Source organism: Podarcis melisellensis, assembly GCF_964234715.1.
Source record: "Podarcis melisellensis genome assembly, chromosome: 2".
In the NCBI taxonomy this organism is placed as follows: domain Eukaryota; kingdom Metazoa; phylum Chordata; class Lepidosauria; order Squamata; family Lacertidae; genus Podarcis; species Podarcis melisellensis.
This window is the reverse complement of record NC_138529.1, coordinates 116308530-116327135: the sequence shown is the minus strand read 5'-3', so window position 1 is coordinate 116327135 and position 18606 is coordinate 116308530. Positions and strand designations below refer to the sequence as shown.

Below are 18606 nucleotides of genomic sequence, written 5' to 3'. Positions count from 1 at the left end.
AAAGCTTTGCTCAGCATCAAAGACACCATGGTGGGGAAGTGCCATATAAATGCCTGGACTGTGGAAAGAGCTTCAACCACAAAGCGAACCTGATTTCACATCAGAGAATCCACAGGCGGGGAAAACTCTATAACTGCTCAAACTGTGGCAAGACTTTCCTCTGCAAATCGATCCTTAGCCGGCATTTGAGGATGAACACAGGGCAGAAGCCGTTCAGCTGCGCCAACTGTGGCATCAGCTTGAGTGCTCAGTCCAGCCTCACTCGGCACCAGAGGATCCACATGAGCGAGAAGCCCTACAAGTGCTTGGAGTGCGAGAAGAGCTTCAGCCAGAACTCGGACCTTCTGAGGCACCAGAGACTCCACACAGGAGACAAACCATACCAGTGCTCCGAGTGTGGGAAGAGCTTCAGCCGGGGGACTGTCTGGCTTCGCACCAGAAAATCCACACGGGGAAAGATCAGGCCAGCTCCCCGGTGGCAGCTAGAACTTTGGTGATCAATCAGGTCTTAGTCAGTGTGTGACAATTCACGCAGGGAGCAAATGGTATGAACGCTTCGAGTTTGGGAAGAAAAGCTTTATAGAGAGATAACAACCCCATTTCACATCATAGAGCAGGGGTCAGCAAACTTTTTCAGCAGAGGGCCGGTCCACTGTCCCTCAGACCTTGTGGGGGGCCGGACTATATTTTGGGGGGAAAATATGAATGAATTCCTATGCCCCACAAATAACCCAGAGATGCATTTTGAATAAAAGCACACATTCTACTCGTGGAAAAGCACCAGGCAGGCCCCATAAATAACCCAGAGATGCATTTTAAATAAAAGGACTCATTCTACTCATGGAAAAACACACACATTCCTGGACCATCTGTGGGCTGTATTGAGAAGGCAATTGGGCTGGATCCGGCCCCCGGGCCTTCATTTGCCTACCCATGTCGTAGAGTCCTATGGGGCAATCACAGTTGCTATCTTATTAGACACTTTTGCAGAAGGAAAGGCATACTGTGTACTTGAAGGAGCGTCTTCACCCCCATCGTTCAGCCTGGACACTGAGGTCCAGCTCCGAGGGCCTTCTGGTGGTTCTCTCACTGCGAGAAGTGAGGTTACAGGGAATCAGGCAGAGGGCCTTCTCGGTAGTGGCACCCGCCCTGTGGAACGCCTTCCCTTTAGATGTCAAGGAAATAAACAACTACCTGACTTTTAGAAGACATCTGAAGGCAGCCCTGTTTAGGGAAGTTCTTAATGTTTGATGTTTGATTGTGTTTTTATATTCTGTAGGGAGCCGCCCAGAGTGGCTGGGGCAAAGAAATAAATTATTATTTTTCTACCTCAGAGGTGAGGCACCCAAGGCCTGGAAACAAAATACCGCTCTCCATGTCTCACTACCTAGTCCTTGAAGTTTTCCCCATGCCACACTCCTGCTACTCCTCCCTGGCCGAGTTTCACAAACTGATTTCCTCCCCCCCCCCCCATTAAAATCTGTCAGTGTCTCTTGCTGGTCTGGAGGAAAGATGGAGAGGCTGTTTGTGCCAAAACTACCCTCCCATCCCTAGGTAGAATGGGCATTCGCTGCTCTGCTCTCTTTTGCATCTATCTCCACCAACACCAGAATGTGGCCTTTGGAAGGTTGCCAAGGAACTTGGCCCCCGAGCCTGAAAAAGTTCGCCAACCCTGGTATACAGGCTCAGATTGTAACAAAAGCTTTTGGGACAAATTGGTGTTTCTATGGGCAGACTGGAATGAAAGCGGAACAGATGGTCCAGAGGGATAGCCTAACTACTGTTGTCAATGCTCTCGTAACCTCAAGGTTAGATTACTAATGATCACGGAATTGCCAAGAGGAATATTCTTCTGCCACCAAATGCCTGGAGTGAACAGACTACACTGAGTAACTGCAGCCAGGCCTTAACTTCCCGGCCAGACCTTGGAGCATGAAAGGGAGGCTTGATCTCTGCCCTCCCTTTTCCTTGAGCTTTTAAAAAGGAAGGAAGCGGTGAATATCATGTTGGTTTATAGAAAGTGGTTTTGTTAGGCATGGATGAGTTTACAAATAGCTGATAGACGTGGAATTGAAAGCTCTTTATTTCATTTCTTCTTTTTCTCCCATTATTTCTTCTCTCTCTTTCGCTTTCCGCTCGTTTTCTCTATTTTCCTTTCCTTTTTCCTTTTTTTATGTCACCGTTTGTGCTTTTATCTAGATTAGAACTTTTTTTAAAAAAATGAAATAAGCACTTTTATGTCATCCTAGGATAGAATCATAGAGTTGGAAGAGACCACAAGGGTCATCGAGTCCAACCCCCTGCCAAGCAGGAAACACCATCAGAGCACTCCTGACATATGGCTGTCAAGCCTCTGCTTAAAGACCTCCAAAGAAGGAGACTCCACCACACTCCTTGGCAGCAAATTCCACTGTCGAAGACCTCTTACTGTCAGGAAGTTCTTCCTAATGTTTAGGTGGAATCTTCTTTCTTGTAGTTTGGATCCATTGCTCCGTGTCCGCTTCTCTGGGGCAGCAGAAAACAACCTTTGTCCCTCCTCTATATGTGATGAAGTGTATGTGTGTCTTCAGGCCCTGGAAGCAAATTTGGCCCTCCAGTCCTCTCTGACCCTCAGGACTCTTCCCAGACTGCACCCCTCTGTAGCGATGCTGGTCCACGAGGGCAAATGGGGCACTGCCCCACCAGTGCCAGGTGGCCCCCACCTGCCTGCCTTCTTCCTTGCAACCAAGCCAAAGAGAACCGCTGTCTGTCGGTTTCCTCCTCTCAGTGTTGCCCCTTGCAGAACTCAGCAGGTAGGAGGATGGGGGCAACCCTAGAAAGGGTTGGCTCTGCCTGCCACTGCCTCTCTGGCGCCACCTACTGTTGGGCTCCTCGGCTTCTGCCCTACCAGCCCCAGCGGGCACCAGCTTCCTTTGAAACTAGCCTACCAGCCGAGAGGTGAAGTTTTCATTCATTCCCCAGTCCGCTCTTGCCCCAGGCCCCGCCCACCATTGACATGTGGCCCCCGGAAGGCTGCTCAGAAGGGAATACGGCCCTCGGGCTCCCCACCCTGTAAAAGGGAAACCCGCTTATCCGACCAAATGCATGAAAGGGTTAAAGTGACCGAGTGCTTGGTTTGCTAGAGGGGCCAAATAAAGTGCTGTTTTGGTTTTTTTGGGGCTGGATGGAAAACACTCGAGGTTTTTTCCCTGTTGGGGGTGGGGTTTGGTTTTGAATTCGCCTGCAGAAAAAAACACCAACAAAAAAAACAGGAGGAGGAAGGAAGGAGAAAAAGATCTCAGTGCGTGGAGAGGTGAGTTGCAGGAGGGCAGAGGCGGATCTCCAAAGGTGGTGTGCGCAGAAGAAGATGAAGTGACTTTTTGGGGGGTTGGGGGAAGGCAACGCATCTCCAGCCCCTTTGATCCCGGGAGGTCTAACTCTGACCCCAGCGAAATCCTCCTTCCGCATCAGAGAATGGATCCTCCCCGCAGTAACGCTTTTCTTTTAGGGAAGGTGGAGGTGTTTTCGTTTTTGCAATGCAGGGAAATGGAGTAGCCGGGGGCGGGGGGAATAGATCTGGCCAGTGATTTTTCCTTCAAAAATGTTTAGGTGCAGGGGTACTCATAGTGAAATACTGCCCCTCAATGAGGCCAAACTTAGATTCACCAAATGTTTAGGGGGTGTGCGTACCCCTGCGTACCCCCAGGAAAAAAGCACTGGATCTGGTTCCACGAGGAGACACATTCCCCCCCCCCCACACACAGGAAGCTGTTTTTTTAAAAAAGATATTTATTGAAGCTTTTTTTAAAAAATTATACAAAAACAAAGAAAAAAGAACAATAGCAAAAACAAAACACAAACACAGAAAAATAACAGATATAAAATAGACAAAATACAAAAAACTAAAAACAAATTAAAAACAAATAAGGTTTCGTTCCCTTATTTTCTTATAACTTACTACACAGGAAGCTGTTTTATCATTGAGTCAGACCATTGGTCTGTCAGGCTCAAGGCTGCCTGCACTGACCAGCAGCAGCATTCCAGGGTTTTAGGTAGGAGGGAAGGTGTCCCTCCTGGGATTAGAACCCGGGACCTTCTCTGCTTCTAAACTGCGACCCCCTTCACAGCAAGGCAGTGCCTTCCGCCCTCCATTCCATCCTTCCTCCCACCCTCCGCAACACTGCCAGCACTCCATGGCTACTGAGCATGCTCAGTTCTCCTGGGCTGTTTTTGGGGGGGTTCCCTCCTTAAAGTCCCCCCCTACTTCTGCAAATCTTGGGGTTTCCCTGAGGATACTCCGCTCTTGTGAGCGGGTGGCGCCAGCATTTTAAGCACGCTGTATTGCATGTCTGGGTTCCTACCCTCTTTTTTTAGCTTTCAAATGATTTTCTCTTTTTATTTTTATTTTTTTATTTCATGATTGTAAAAAGCAACAGCCTCAAAGCGTTTTGCATAAAAGTTGAAAGGATAAAATTTCCGCCGAGGAAAATGTATAGCGATCACGTAAGACGTTCAAAAAGTTAAAACGACTGTAGATGAAAAAGAGATTTAAGACTGGTGTCAATTTTCTAACTTCCTTAAGTTGCTTCGATACTTTCCGGGGGTAGAAAGTTAGGATAAATTTCTTTGGTGGACAGGAACTGCACTTTAAATGTGCTTTAAGAGTACGGTGCGCACACACCCTCAGCTCACCCATTCCAGGATACTCTATTCCGCTTGTGGTTTCACTCTCCCCACCCCCTCAGTGTTTCATGGCCACTCCAAATGCTCAGTCTCTATTGAGATGTTTTCGGGAATCCTAGAATCATAGAGTTGGAAGAGACCACAAGGGCCATCGAGTCCAACCCCCTGCCAAGCAGGAAACACCATCAGAGCACTCCTGACATATGGTTGTCAAGCCTCTGCTTAAAGACCTCCAAAGAAGGAGACTCCACCACACTCCTTGGCAGCAAATTCCACTGTCAAACAGCTCTTACTGTCAGGAAGTTCTTCCTAATGTTTAGGTGGAATCTTCTTTCTTGTAGTTTGGATCCATTGCTCCGTGTCCGCTTCTCTGGAGCAGCAGAAAACAACCTTTCTCCCTCCTCTTTGTGACATCCTTTTATATAGTTGAACATGGCTATCATATCACCCCTTAACCTCCTCTTCTCCAGGCTAAACATGCCCAGCTCCCTTAGCCGTTCCTCATAAGGCATCGTTTCCAGGCCTTTGACCATTTTGGTTGCCCTCCTCTGGACACGGTCCAGTTTGTCAGTGTCCTTCTTGAACTGTGGTGCCCAGAACTGGACACAGTACTCCAGGTGAGGTCTGACCAGAGCAGAATACAGTGGCACTATTACTTCCCTTGATCTAGATGCTATACTCCTATTGATGCAGCCCAGAATTGCATTGGCTTTTTTAGCTGCCGCGTCACACTGTTGGCTCATGACAAGTTTGTGGTCAACCAAGACTCCTAGATCCTTCTCACATGTACTGCTCTCAAGCCAGGTGTCACCCATCTTGTATTTGTGCCTCTCATTTTTTTTGCCCAAGTGCAATACTTTACATTTCTCCCTGTTAAAATTCATCTTGTTTGTTTTGGCCCAGTTCTCTAATCTGTCAAGGTCATTTTGAAGTGTGATCCTGTCCTCTGGGGTGTTAGCCACCCCTCCCAGTTTGGTGTCATCTGCAAATTTGATCAGGATGCCCTTGAGTCCATCATCCAAGTCGTTGATAAAGATGTTGAATAAGACCGGGCCCAAGACAGAACCCTGTGGCACCCCACTAGTCACTCTTCTCCAGGATGAAGAGGAACCATTGATGAGCACCCTTTGGGTTCGGTCAGTCAGCCAGTTACAAATCCACTGAGTGGTAGCATAGTCAAGTCCGCATTTTACCAGCTTCTTTACAAGAATATCATGGGGCACCTTGTCAAGATCTTCCCCGCCCCCTACTTTTGGGAACCTCTGGGTTTCCCCCAAGCCTGCTGATGGCTCACGTCTTTGGGTAGGTGGGCCAACTTTTGCCTCTCTAGGTCAGGCACATTCTGTGTGAACAACTAGTCTCGAGTCTTCCATATGCCTGGACACTTATGCCCTGATAAAGGGTTTGTTGATCCAGCCTTTGTAGGAAAAGGATCCTGGCTCTGGGGTCTCCAGAAATATTGCGGCTGATTCCTTTTCCGTGGGACCAGGGGCTGCAGGGTGGGTCAAACTTCTAAGCCAGGGGTTAGCAAACTTTTTCAGCAGGTGGCTGGTCCACTGTCCCTCAGACCTTGTGGGGGGCCGGACTATATTTTTTTTGGGGGGGATGAATGAATTCCTATTTCCCACAAATACCCCAGAGATGCATTTTAAATAAAAGCACACATTTTACTCTTTAAAAACACGCTGATTCCCAGACCATCCATAGGCTGGATTTAGAAGGTGATTGGGCCGGATCCGGCCCCCAGGCCTTAGTTTGCCTACCCATGCTCTAAGCCATGGGGAAGGGCTGCAGCTCAGTGGTAGAGCATTGCTTTGCTTTGTCATTAAGTTGTATCCCTTCCCCAGAATTCAACAGGGAGGAGGATGGCATGGGATTAAAAAAAAAAATCAAAATTAGTTGTCTCCTTCTCCCACTGGCTCTGGGATTATGAGAGGATTGTGGGAAAGTGAAGGCAGCCATCTTGCAAAGGCTGCACCTACTATGGGGCTCCTTGCCTTCTGCCAAAGCAGCCACCACAGCCAATACTGTATATATTTTGGTTTTAATCTAGAGAAGCTTCTATACAAGAGTTTAACTCTGGGATGAGATGGAGGAGCAAGCGAGTCGTAGGCAAAAGGCCGTCTTGCAAAGTGACAGAGAAGCTCCTGACGTTCTCCAGGCTGTGATTATCGGAGAAGATCTGCAGAGAATCCCAGAAGTTCAGATCAAGGAGGAACCAAGTGAGGGGCAGCTGCAGCACTGGGAAACCCAGTGGCAGGACTTCCTGAAGAAAGTGGAGGTTTCTCAGTTAGGCTGGGCACCACAGCTGGAGGAGCCCACCCCCTGGGACGACGCCAAGGCCTTCTTCGCCTCCTTCGAGCAAGTGGCCCAAGCCTGCCGGTGGCCCAAGGTGGAGTGGGTGGCCCGACTCCTGCCGGCCCTCCGGGGAGAAGCCGAGCAGGCCTTTAGCAGGCTGGAGGCCGGAGACAGAGAGGATTATGGGAAAGTGAAGGCGGCCATCTTGCAAAGGGACGCCATCGGTAGAGAGAAACTGCGCCAGCACTTCCGGGGCTTCTGCTACCAGGAGGCTGAAGGGCCCAGAGGGGCCTACACCCGACTCCAGGAGCTTTGCTCCCGGTGGCTGAAGGTGGAGAGGCACACCAAGGAGCAGATCCTGGAGCTGCTGATCCTGGAGCAGTTCCTGACCGTCCTTCCGCCGGAGATCCAGAGCAGGGTGAGGGAGTGCGGCCCAGAGACCTGCTCCCAGGCGGTGGCCCTGGCCGAGGACTTCCTCCTGAGGCAGCAGCCGACCAAGAGATGGGAAGTGCAGGTGAGAGTGTTTCATCCTTGTACAAACAGCAAGCGGTGGGGACCATTGATGGCCTAAGGGCCACACTCCCTTCTGGGGGGCCACATGTTTGTTTGTATAAGAAGCTGCAAGTCAGCTATGCCAGAATTGAAGGTTGCTACACATACAACCGTAGGGACGCGGGTGGCGCTGTGGGTAAAACCTCAGCGCCTAGGACTTGCCGATTGTCAGGTCAGCGGTTCGAATCCCCGCGGCGCGGCGTGCTCCCGTTGCTCGGTCCCAGCGCCTGCCAACCTAGCAGTTCGAAAGCACCCCCGGGTGCAAGTAGATAAATAGGGACCGCTTACTAGCGGGAAGGTAAACGGCGTTTCCGTGTGCTGCTCTAGCTCGCCAAAGCAGCTTCGTCACGCTGGCCACGTGACCCGGAAGTGTCTGCGGACAGCGCTGGCTCCCGGCCTCTTAAGCGAGATGGGTGCACAACCCCAGAGTCGGACACGACTGGCCTGTACGGGCAGGGGTACCTTTACCTTTACCTTTATACATACAACCAGACGAGCAAGAGAGAGCGTTGCAGTTCAAGGACACATTTCATCCAGGAGGGGGGAAACAGAGGAGAGGATATGGTCTGAGAAGAGTCCCAAGGGCCAAGTTGAGAGACCTGGCGGGCCACAGGCTTGTGGGAACGTTTATATAATTTAGCAGATCCCCTGTTTGAGTTTATGCAGCAACAAGCGGGTTACTACCTTGTTTGAGTCCTGTCAATAATTATACCTTTCTGGTTGATAATCCCTTTCTGTCCCTCTTAAAGAAAACACACATGAATCCGAATCATATTAACATAAACTATTGTACTATCCAGGGATGTGGGTGGCGCTGTGGGTTAAACCCCAGAGCCTAGGACTTGCCGATCAGAAGGTCAGCGGTTCGAATCCGCACAACGGGGTGAGCTCCCGTCGCTTGGTCCCTGCTCCTGCCAACCTAGCAGTTCGAAAGCACGTCAAAGTACAAGTAGATAAATAGGTACCACTCCGGCGGGAAGGTAAACGGCATTTCCATGCGCTGCTCTGGTTCGCCAGAGCAGTGGTTTAGCAGTCTAGCCCTCTTCCCAGTCAACTATGGGAATTGTAGTTCTGTGAGGCAAATATGGGTCTCGCCCAACAACTTTTGGCACCCCTAATAAACTACAGCCCCTAGAATTCTTTGGGGAAACCAGGACTGTTTAAAGTGGTACTAAAGCACTTTGAACATATGGTTTGAATTGTGTCAGAGTTACCTTTGCCCTAGCCGGTGCCAACTGAAATTTAGAAGAGGCGGCCAAGAGGCGCAGAGCTCACTTGGTTTCCTGTTTCCCTCTGGCTTCCTGTCTCGCCCCACAGATGTTGATGGACCGGAGGGTTAGCAAATAGTCAGGCAAGAGGGAGCTGCAGTCCAATGACAGCTGGAGACCCAACGGTTGAAGGACATTTATTCCATATACAACATGGGTGGAGGACCTCAGCCTTGTGGGATATATAGCTGTCAATCAAGTCCAACATTCCAAGAGAGGACTAACTGCCTTTATGTGGCAAGCAGTATTGTCAGTTGGTCTGTTGGTTGGTTTCTGCAAGGAGTGTTAACTGCTCAGATGCAGAACCTGAAACTGTTCTTAACCTGAAGCACCACTTTAGCTAATGGGTCCTCCCGCTGCTGCTGCACCACCGGAGCACGATTTCTCTTCTCACCTTGAAGCAAAGTTCTTAACCTGAAGCAGTATTTCTGGGTTAGCGGAGCCTGTAACCTGAAGCATATGTAACCCGAGGTACCACTATATATAGTTTATCTGTTATGTAACCTAAGCCTGCCTTCAGGAACAACTTTGTAAACCTGAATAAATCTGATAGTAAAGGTAAAGGGACCCCTGACCATTAGGTCCAGTCGCAGATGACTCTGGGGTTGCGGCGCTCATCTAGCTTTATTGGCCGAGGAAGCCGGCCAATAAAGCTTCCGGGTCATGTGGCCAGCATGACTAAGCCACTTCTGGAGAACCAGAGCAGCGCACGGAAACGCCGTTTACCTTCCCGCCGGAGCGGTACCTATTTATCTACTTGCACTTTGACGTGCTTTCGAACTGCTAGGTTGGCAGGAGCAGGGACCGAGCAACGGGAGCTCACCCCGTCACAGGGATTCGAACCACCGGCCTTCTGATCAGCAAGCCCTAGGCTCTGTGGTTTAGACCACAGCACTACCCTCATCCCTTTCTGGTACTTGTACCTCAGCATATAGTCCTGTCTCCCTGCTCTTAAAAAAAAAAGGATCCTTGTTTCTTTTTCAGGAGCTGGCAAAGTTTGAGGAGGTGGTGGTGTGCTCTGTGAAGACTGAACCATCTCCCTCCAGCCCTGTGGAGATGAAGAAAACCAAGCAGGATCTGGGTGTTGGGGTGCTGGGTAAGCCTAATTTCTCCTGTTCCTGGATTCCAGGGACCACAGTGCGAAATATAGCTTCAATATTTTAAGAAGTGTCCAGGCAAAACTTACTGAAGTATATAGTGGAAGATTTTCTTTTTTTAATTGTGTTGTTTGATCACTGGTGTGTTTGTGGCCATGGGCTCCTTTGGGAGTGAGGGTAGAGGTGGAATAAATAATTTGATGATAGATAAGTTGAGAGTATTTCAGGAGTTCTACCAAGAGTTATATTCAGCAGGTAACAATTCTATGGGGAAGATGAAAGAATATATTGAGGCACACAGAGAGATAAAGCTAGAAAGTAGAGATAGAGAGATTATAGAACAACCAATTTCAGAAAAAGAAATAGAGAAAGTTATAGAGAAGCTAAAAGGGGGGAAAGCCCCAGGAGCAGATGGATTGGGAACAGAACAAAGTATTAAAAAATATATTGATTCCTAAAATAAAAGTATTATATAATTCAGTAATAGAGGGTGAAAGGATCCCTCCATCGTGGGAACAATCAATAATTATCTTAATTCCAAAACCAGGAAAGGATTTGAAGGACCCAGGATCATAGGCCGATACTCCTTATAAATCAAGATGCTAAAAAAAGTGAAATAAAAAATATATATTCTGCTCTCAGTTCTGTTAATTTGGTCCCCCCCACACACCTTTTTTTTCATTCTGAAAGGCTATGTGCAGCTGAGCAAAGGTGGAGAGAAAATTCTGGAGTCTTCTGAGCCTGAGGCGTTCCACAGGAGAGCAACTGTGACCGTTTCCCTGGCTGAGGAGGTGGGCAAAACGGGCAGGAGCCAACATACCCCAAAGAGGCAGCAAAGAAACCGCCAGAGGAATCGGGCAGGAGGATCCGTTCCTGGCGTGGCAGACGAGGCCCTTGGCAAACGCCTCTCAAGGCCTAAAGAACAGCCCTGCGCCATTCCAGAGGGAGGTTTCGTCAAAGACTCCAGGCTTGGCCAACTTGAAAGAACCCAAAATGGCGGGGAACAGGTTCAGGACGCCGGGGAGGGCCCTCTTCTGAGACCTGAGAAGTCGCGCATGTGCTCTTACTGCGGGAAAGCCTTCTGCGAGATCGCCCACATGAGGGCCACACACTTCGAGAAGAAGCCCTTCCAGTGCTCAGCGTGCGCAAAGTGCTTCAGCCGCAACTCGCTGCTCCTCAAGCACGAGAGGACGCACGACGGGGAGAAGCCGTACACCTGCTCCACGTGCGGGAAGAGCTTCGTGTACAGCTGGAACCTCATTAAGCACAAGAAGAAGCACACGGGCGAGAGGCCCCACAAGTGCTCGGCGTGCGGGAAAACCTTCTTCGAGCGCTCAGACCTCGTGCGGCACGAGAGGACTCACACGGGAGAGAAGCCGTACAGATGCTCCTACTGCTGGAGGCGATTCAGCCAGCAATGGCTCCTGATGAAACATGAGAAAACCCACATGGCATAGAAACCTCCACAGGGCGAGGAAATGATATCTGAAGGGGCTGCCTCCTTCCCTGTGCACCTTTGGGTGCTGACCTTGACAGGGGGGGGGGCGCCTTGGTAGCTCCACACCCCACCCTCAGAGGTTTTTGAGCGGAGGGCGATGGTTCAGAAGAGGGTTTTCTCTCTGACATCCCTAAGCTGCAGAGTTCCCCCACTGTGGGGTTGTGTCTGAGGACACGATTACATAGCTTTTGCCCCTCGATGGAGACACCCCTTTTTTTCTATGGCTTTCAGCTTCCGATATTTTTATATATAAATAGATACAGGATCCAGCTTTTTCTCTTTGCGGGAATTTACTTCAACTGGTTTTGAAATGTGTGTTTCTCAGGCGAGAACCAGCAATGGGGAACCTCCGGCCCAGACAGGAGGCGTTGTAGATAGGCCAGCAGGAGGTTTGCAGGCCCCTGCCAATTGCCTGATCGTCGGCACTTGCTGTACAGCCCTTTGCGAGCCCCAACGGCAAACTGCTGGTGGTTGGGGCTCCGCAAGCACAGGCAACGCATCTGTGGCAATGCTGCTTTCTCCTGCAACAGAGCAAGGGGAACCTCTCGCCTTTCAGATGTTGCTGGACCCCCAACTCCCATCATCCCTGACCACATGACCTGCTGGCTGCCAGAGCTGATGGGAGTTGGAGTCCATCTGGAGGGTCACAAATTCCCTCTTCCCTAGGAAAGTTTGGGAACTTGGTGAGGGCTGAAGTGTCCACCTCTGAGCCCATGGCGCAAATGATGAAACCGGTCCCCATCTCTGATCAATATTGAATGTATTGTCCAAGGTCCAACTTCCCTTTTCCGTTCTTCCTTCTCTTGTTCCTCCCTCCCTTCCTGTTCTAACTCTGCTGGGAGAGCCACAGACCCGTTGCACTGGGTAGGTAGTAGCTCTGAACGTTATTCCAGAACGTTGAGCAGCATAGAACGGCTGGGGGAATCATGGAGGGTTAGGGCACTTTCAAGCAGATGGGCTCATTTCGTTTCCGTTTCCTACGGAAGCTGAGCGAGGAGTCGCCCGCCTTTCCTGGAACTAGCCGGGGGCGAGCGGAGGATGTTTGGGGATTGTTGATGGGAGGGAGGGACCAGAGTTGAAGCAGCTGAGAAGGGGGGCGAAGGAGGGGTTGACTTGTGTGGGAGTCCCCTTACGAGATGGTTTAATTCTCATCGCATTCATTTCGGATTTCGGGTTACTGGGATCTCCCCCCGCCCCACCCCCCATACAATTGCCCCTCAAATAAATTGTTTATTCTGGGTGATTACCGGTGAAATTCCTGCTAAAAGGACTTGGACTTTTACCCTATCCCACAGGTTTGCAGTGCTGTTAGTACCCCAAGACCACGGCAGCGTTTTAGGGGAGCCATTGTTGGGGATTACAGTGGTGCCTCGCTAGACGAAAAGAATTCGTTCTGCGATTCTCTTCGTCTAGCGGTTTTTTCGTCTTGCGAAGCAAGCCCATTGACAGCTTAGCGGATTAGCGCTACAGCTGTCTAGCGGCTTCTAGCGATCAGCTGTTAAGCGGCTTATCAGCAGAACAGCTGATAAGCGGCTTAGCGGCTTAGGAAAAGGGCGAAAAAAGCGAAAAAAACCCACGGGGGGGACGCAAGATTTTTTCGTCTTGCGAAGCAACCCCATAGGGGAATTCGTTTTGCGAAGCGCCTCCAAAACGGAAAACCCTTTCGTCTAGCGGGTTTTCCGTCTTGTGAGGCGTTCGTCTTGCGGGGCACCACTGTACTAGATCGTAGTTTTTGAGACGCTGCTGCCCGTTTTCACGTCCTGGTATTGCCTTAGAAAGCTGACGCTGGACCGGGCAACGCGTCTTTCCTGTAAATGTCATTTGCTCTTAAGCGTGTGCAGAGTGCCTTCTCTTTCCATTGAGTATGTACCATCGTATGTATCGCTGTTACTGTGAAGGTGTTTGCGCCACTGACTTAGTACCACTTCCTTATCTCCATGGAGTTTATGTCACGTACTTTTACCGCTGCTTTTTGTAAGCTACTCTGGTGTCCCTTTAAGCTAAACAGCAACATACAAATGCTTTAATGTAAAAAAAATGGCATTTCAGTGCAGGCATCACATCTCCTGATGGTGATTTTTTCAAGCTCAGATGGAACCATTAGTTGTGCAGTAACAGTGCAAAATGGAATGGAGTTTCTAATCTACAACATTAAAATATCATAAAATATTTTCAAAAGGATAAGAAGTAAAATAAAGAAATGGTCCAGTTCTGTGTAACTGAGGACTGGATAAATTATCACTGTAGATTTAAACAGGGCAGCAAATAGAAATAGTTTCCCCTCTCTCTGGTGTTCAACACCTGATTTTATGAGATTTGAAACAAGTGCTTGTATGATATGTTAGCATACAAACAAAAAATATTGAGATGTCTTTCTTGTGACTCCTGAATCTCAGGTTGATTTTATCAGTCTGTATTTGCACATAAAAAAAAAAAAACTAGATGAGCTGGAGGGGATTTTTGGTAGGTATGAGTCATCAATTGCTTTGATGAGTCACTTCGCTTTGGGTGAGTCTGTTTATTATGCCACTATTTTTAATGAGTTCTTTATGTATATAAGGGACGCGGGTGGCTCTGTGGGCTAAACCACTGAGCCTCTTCGGCTTGCCAATCAGAAGGTTGATGGTTTGAATCCCCGCAACGGGGATTCGGTCCCTGCTCCTGCCAACCTAGCAGTTCGAAAGCACGTCAAAAGTGCAAGTAGATAAATAGGTGCCACTGCGGCAGGAAGGTAAACGGCGTTTCCCTGCGCTGCTCTGGTTTGTCAGAAGCGGCTTAGTCATGCTAGCCACAAGACCTGGAAAAACTGCGGACAAACACCGGCTCCCTCGACCTGTAAAGCGAGATGAGCGCCGCAACCCCAGAGTCGTCTGCGACTGGACTTAACCATCCAGGGGTCCTTTACCTTTTTTATGTATATGATCACTGAGATTATTTCCATTGTGTTTTACTGCTCATGGTGTACTGTAGACCAATGATTCTCCACCCACCCATTACTAATCCTCCGTTGAGCACTGTATATCAATAAAATATTTAATTTGCTTCAGCTAGTTTGGAGTCTGTTGTCTTTGTCACTGGTTCAGCTGAGGTGCATAGTGAACCCAGATTAACCCAAGAATGTGGTGGAGTCTGCAAAAAAGATGGACCGGGTATCTTCCACAGCCGATAGCCAAACACATTTAAGTTGGAAAGAGTTCTGTGGTAAACTAAAAATCCTGAACACCAACTTGAGAATGGATCAGGAGCTGTAGTTATTTCAGTTGTGTTGCAGTGACAAATTATCCTTCCCAGTTTACCCCCACCATGCCAAAGTGGAAAACTCAGTGTCTGCAAGTTTCAGCATCATGGGAGATAAAAATGTCTCCATTTGTTTTCTCCATGCTATGCTTACACCCTCTTTCTTGCCTTTTCTCTGAATTAAATAGCCCCAAATTTTCTAACGTTTCCGCATAGCAGAACTGCTCCATTCTCTTGATTAATTTTAAAATGCATTTTTTAAAAAAATACAAAAACTGCAGCAGCAAGCTTAATCCCCAAAGAGGCACTTCCCTCTCTTGCACATGATGGAAAACCTGCCTGCATCATCAAAATGTCTTTTGCTTCAGAATTCTTGGGGGGTGGGGTGTATTCATAAGTAAACTTATGCAAATGTTATCAGGCAGCTAACTGGTTAAGGATGGACTCCTCTACATGCAAAAGGAAGTTGGGGGGCACATTTAGACACCTGTGGGCACCACAAAATAGCCAGCAGAAAAACTGGCAACCCCAGTGCCCCCCGCCTGAAAAAGACAGGCAAAACCTACACACCAAAACACAAAATCTGGGCAAAAAAAGTTGTTGTAAAGTGCCCCAGGCAGTAGTAATAGTAGTAATATTTCTATGCTGCCTATCTGAGTTGCCCCAGTGATTCTGGGTGGCTTCCAGCAATTTATAAAACCACAGTAAAGCATTACACATTAAAAACTTCCCTATACTGTACAACATTAATTCTAGGCTTTGGTGGTCATTAGGCCCAATCCTTGCTCAGTGCAGGATCCTAGACTGTTGTTGTTTAGTCGTGTCCGACTCTTTGTGACCCCCTGGACCAGAGCACGCCAGGCACTCCTGTTGAAGGGAGAAGGAAGGGTTAATAAGGTAAAGAAGCTAAAAGCTGTGGTTAGGCAGAAACCGCAAATGCGTCAGCTCTGTAGGCCAGAAGTTGCTTCCTGTTTTCAGCTCTGCAGACTGGGAGCTGTTTCCTGTTTTCAGCTCTGCAGACTGGGAGCTGTTTCCTGTTTTGTGTTTCCTGTTTTAGAAATATTTTTAGAAATGCAAGACATACATGCAGGGCATGGGAAGGATTTCTTTCTGCCTTCTCTGTACCATTGTATCTTGTAGGGGTTGCTCTCAAATATTTCCTGCAGTAAATTCCTGTATTAATCCTGTTTTTGCAGTTGCAAACAATGGGTGTTTGCTAAACTCAGGCAGGTCAAGAGTCCAGCTTCCTGCCTTACCAGCTAGCCAGAATTGCAGCTGTTTGCAATTCTAACCAACCTACTAAAGAGGTCTCACTCTGTCTTTTATAACATGCATTTGTTTTCATATTTCAAAACTACAAACCATGTTTGGGCACCTTGGCAAAAAAGGTGGTTTCTAGGGGGATGCATACCCCTAAACATTTTGTGAATCTAATGGAAGAAACTAATTTTTAAAACTTTTTGGTTTCTTCCTTAGCACGGTGAATCATCACCATGTTTCCTGCCATACGCTTCCTGCCTTAAGGAATGCAAAGATAAGAAAGACGTGTATAAGCAGGAAGACACATAATAAGGAAGTGCTTAGCTAGCAGAAAGACACGTATGAGGAAGTGCTTAGCCAGCAGATAGATGTGCCATATAAGGGAATAAGTTGAACATTTGCCAGCTGATTGGGGAAAATTTGAGGAAGGAATGGGAGGGGGGGGGAAATGCTCAAAAGGTATAAGAAGGCTTGCTGAAATGTATTTCTACACAGCCAGTTTGCAGGAGCGATCCTGCTGGTTGTCACTGTGCGCAGTTTGCAATAAACTCTTTTCTCCAAAGAAGAAACTTTCCTGGTGCTTTTTGCTCTCTCTCTTCGGCACTGGGGACGCGGGCAAACGATTCCCTGGCAAGGACAAGGTTCAGCCTTCAGTTTGGTGCATTGGCCGGGAATCTTTGCCCCACCCCAGAGGGCCGGGGAGGGCCAGGCTCGACCTCGGTGAACAGCTCGGATCGGCGTTTTGCAGGCTCCAAGCGCGCACCCTGCCAATTCGTGGGGGAACCAGCCACACCGCTCCGGAGTGGAGACACAGGTCGAGGGAGAAAAGAGAACTGGCCAGAAGGGGTCTGCAGCGAAAAAAGGTAAGCCCAAGGGAAAGGGCGAGGCCTGATCAGCCTCACCTGGCTGTGGCAGTACAGTGCCAGCCAGGAACAAGGGGATTGGTTGTGCAGTACAGTGCCAGCCACCAGGAATAAGGGGACTGGTTGTGCAGGAGAATGCCACCAGCATAAATTTGGAACAGAGGAAGGAGGGGAAATTATATTGATGTGATTTGTATGTTGTGTGTGTTGCATGTCAGATACTCCGGTGATTGAATTGTCGAGTGTGGGCCGGGGTATTAGTGCCCCTTGGTCGAGCGATTGCAGGGTTGTGCGTTTTCTGCCAGGGCGACCTCGTGCAGGCCACAATCTGTATTATTTGGTGTGTGAAAGAATTTATAACCCAGTTAGGAGAGGAGTATCTGAAGGGAAAAAAAAAAAGGGGTCTGGGGCAAGCCAATGTAGTCCCCTGGAATGCTTTTTAAACAATTGGAAAGCCGCCACAAAAAATGATGACTGGGGAATTAAATTAAGAAGACAGAGAATGAAGACATTGTGTGAAGTTGATTGGCCCTTACAAGGAGTTACTTGGCCTTCAGAAGGAAGCTTTGATTTGCAGCTAATCAGTCCATTATATCAGAACATCTTGAATGTCCACCCAGACCAGATCCCTTATATTTCTACTTGGAAAACCAATGTAGAGAAGAACCCACCATGGTTGAAAGCCTGCCGAGGCAACGCCCCACAGAGTGCAGTTTGTACAGTTCGACCGGCAGGGAAGTCAGAAAGGCCCTCAGTGATACCAGACCAAGAAGAAGAGGAGGGAGGAATTATTAGACCACCTCCACCCTATGCTCCACCAACTGCCCCTCAGGCAAATCCACCGGACCCAGGTCCCCAGGCACTGGGAGGAGCTAGCCCCCAGCCTGAACCCTCCGAGGCTGATGAATCAGATGAAGAAGATGATGAGGAATTTTTAAAGGGATTACTTGAACTAGCAAAGAAAGGAAAAGGGTGGACTCAGTATCAGTCGATAAGATTGCAACGGTATGTACAACCTTATGCAGAAAAAGTAGATGTTGGTCCCCACTTGTTGGCCGCAGCAGAATGCCTCCCAACACAAGGGAAGAAATGGCAGAAGGAATGGATAGAAGCAGCAACCAGGGCGGCCCTCCATAAGTCCCATGAGGTGCAGAAAAAGGGTGGGGCTGGAATGATGCCTTTACGTAGAGTATATGATCCTCCGGCCCCCGCGGGACCTAACGGAGTGGTGCCCAATAGAACTTATACAGTTCAACATGTCCCCTTCTCTAGTGCAGATGTTTGTAATTGGAGGAACCAAAACCCTTCATTTGAGGAAAACCCAGCAAAAATAATTAAGCTGTTTGAGGGAATTTTCAAAACCTACAATCCCACCTATGATGATGTACAGTATTTGATGGATGCCCTGCTAACTACAGAGGAGGTTAGGCGAATTCATACTGAGGCTAGAACTCATCTGAGACAGCAACAAGTACAGGAGCCCAACATTGCCATTTTATACCCAGCAGAAACCCCAGATTGGGATTACCAAACTACCAATGGTCAGAACTCCCTCATTACCTATCGCCAGAATGTCTTAAATGGCATGAGAAGGGCAGCCAGGAAGCCTACTAATTTTGCCAAGATCAGAGAGATAATGCAAGGGAGTGAGGAGCCCCCAGGCGCCTATCTGGAAAGACTAAAGGAAGCTTACCGCCAGTATACCCCTGTAGACCCAGATGAGGTTGCCAATGCCCCGATCATAAAAACTGCCTTTGTAGCTCAGGCAGCACCCGATGTCCGCCGAAAAATCCAGAAGCACGAGGCTTTCATGGGCCACACCCTTGAGTGGATGTTAGAATTGGCTCAAACCAGAGGGAGGAAGAGGCACA

General features: G+C 48.6%; 1 protein-coding gene across 1 annotated transcript in view; it reads left to right on the top strand.

Moving 5' to 3' along the window:
• Positions 1-2558: 2558 nt before the first annotated feature.
• Positions 2559-18606, top strand: part of LOC309364451 (zinc finger protein 174-like) — a 122820-nt gene continuing 106772 nt past the window's right edge. Inside the window, exons 1-4 of the mRNA XM_081901768.1 lie at positions 2559-3292; positions 6716-7474; positions 9765-9876; positions 10568-12737. Of these exons, the coding sequence (XP_081757894.1) occupies positions 6752-7474; positions 9765-9876; positions 10568-11334 (1602 nt within the window). The 5' untranslated portion in view covers positions 2559-3292; positions 6716-6751 and the 3' untranslated portion in view covers positions 11335-12737. The remainder of the gene's footprint in view (positions 3293-6715; positions 7475-9764; positions 9877-10567; positions 12738-18606) is intronic.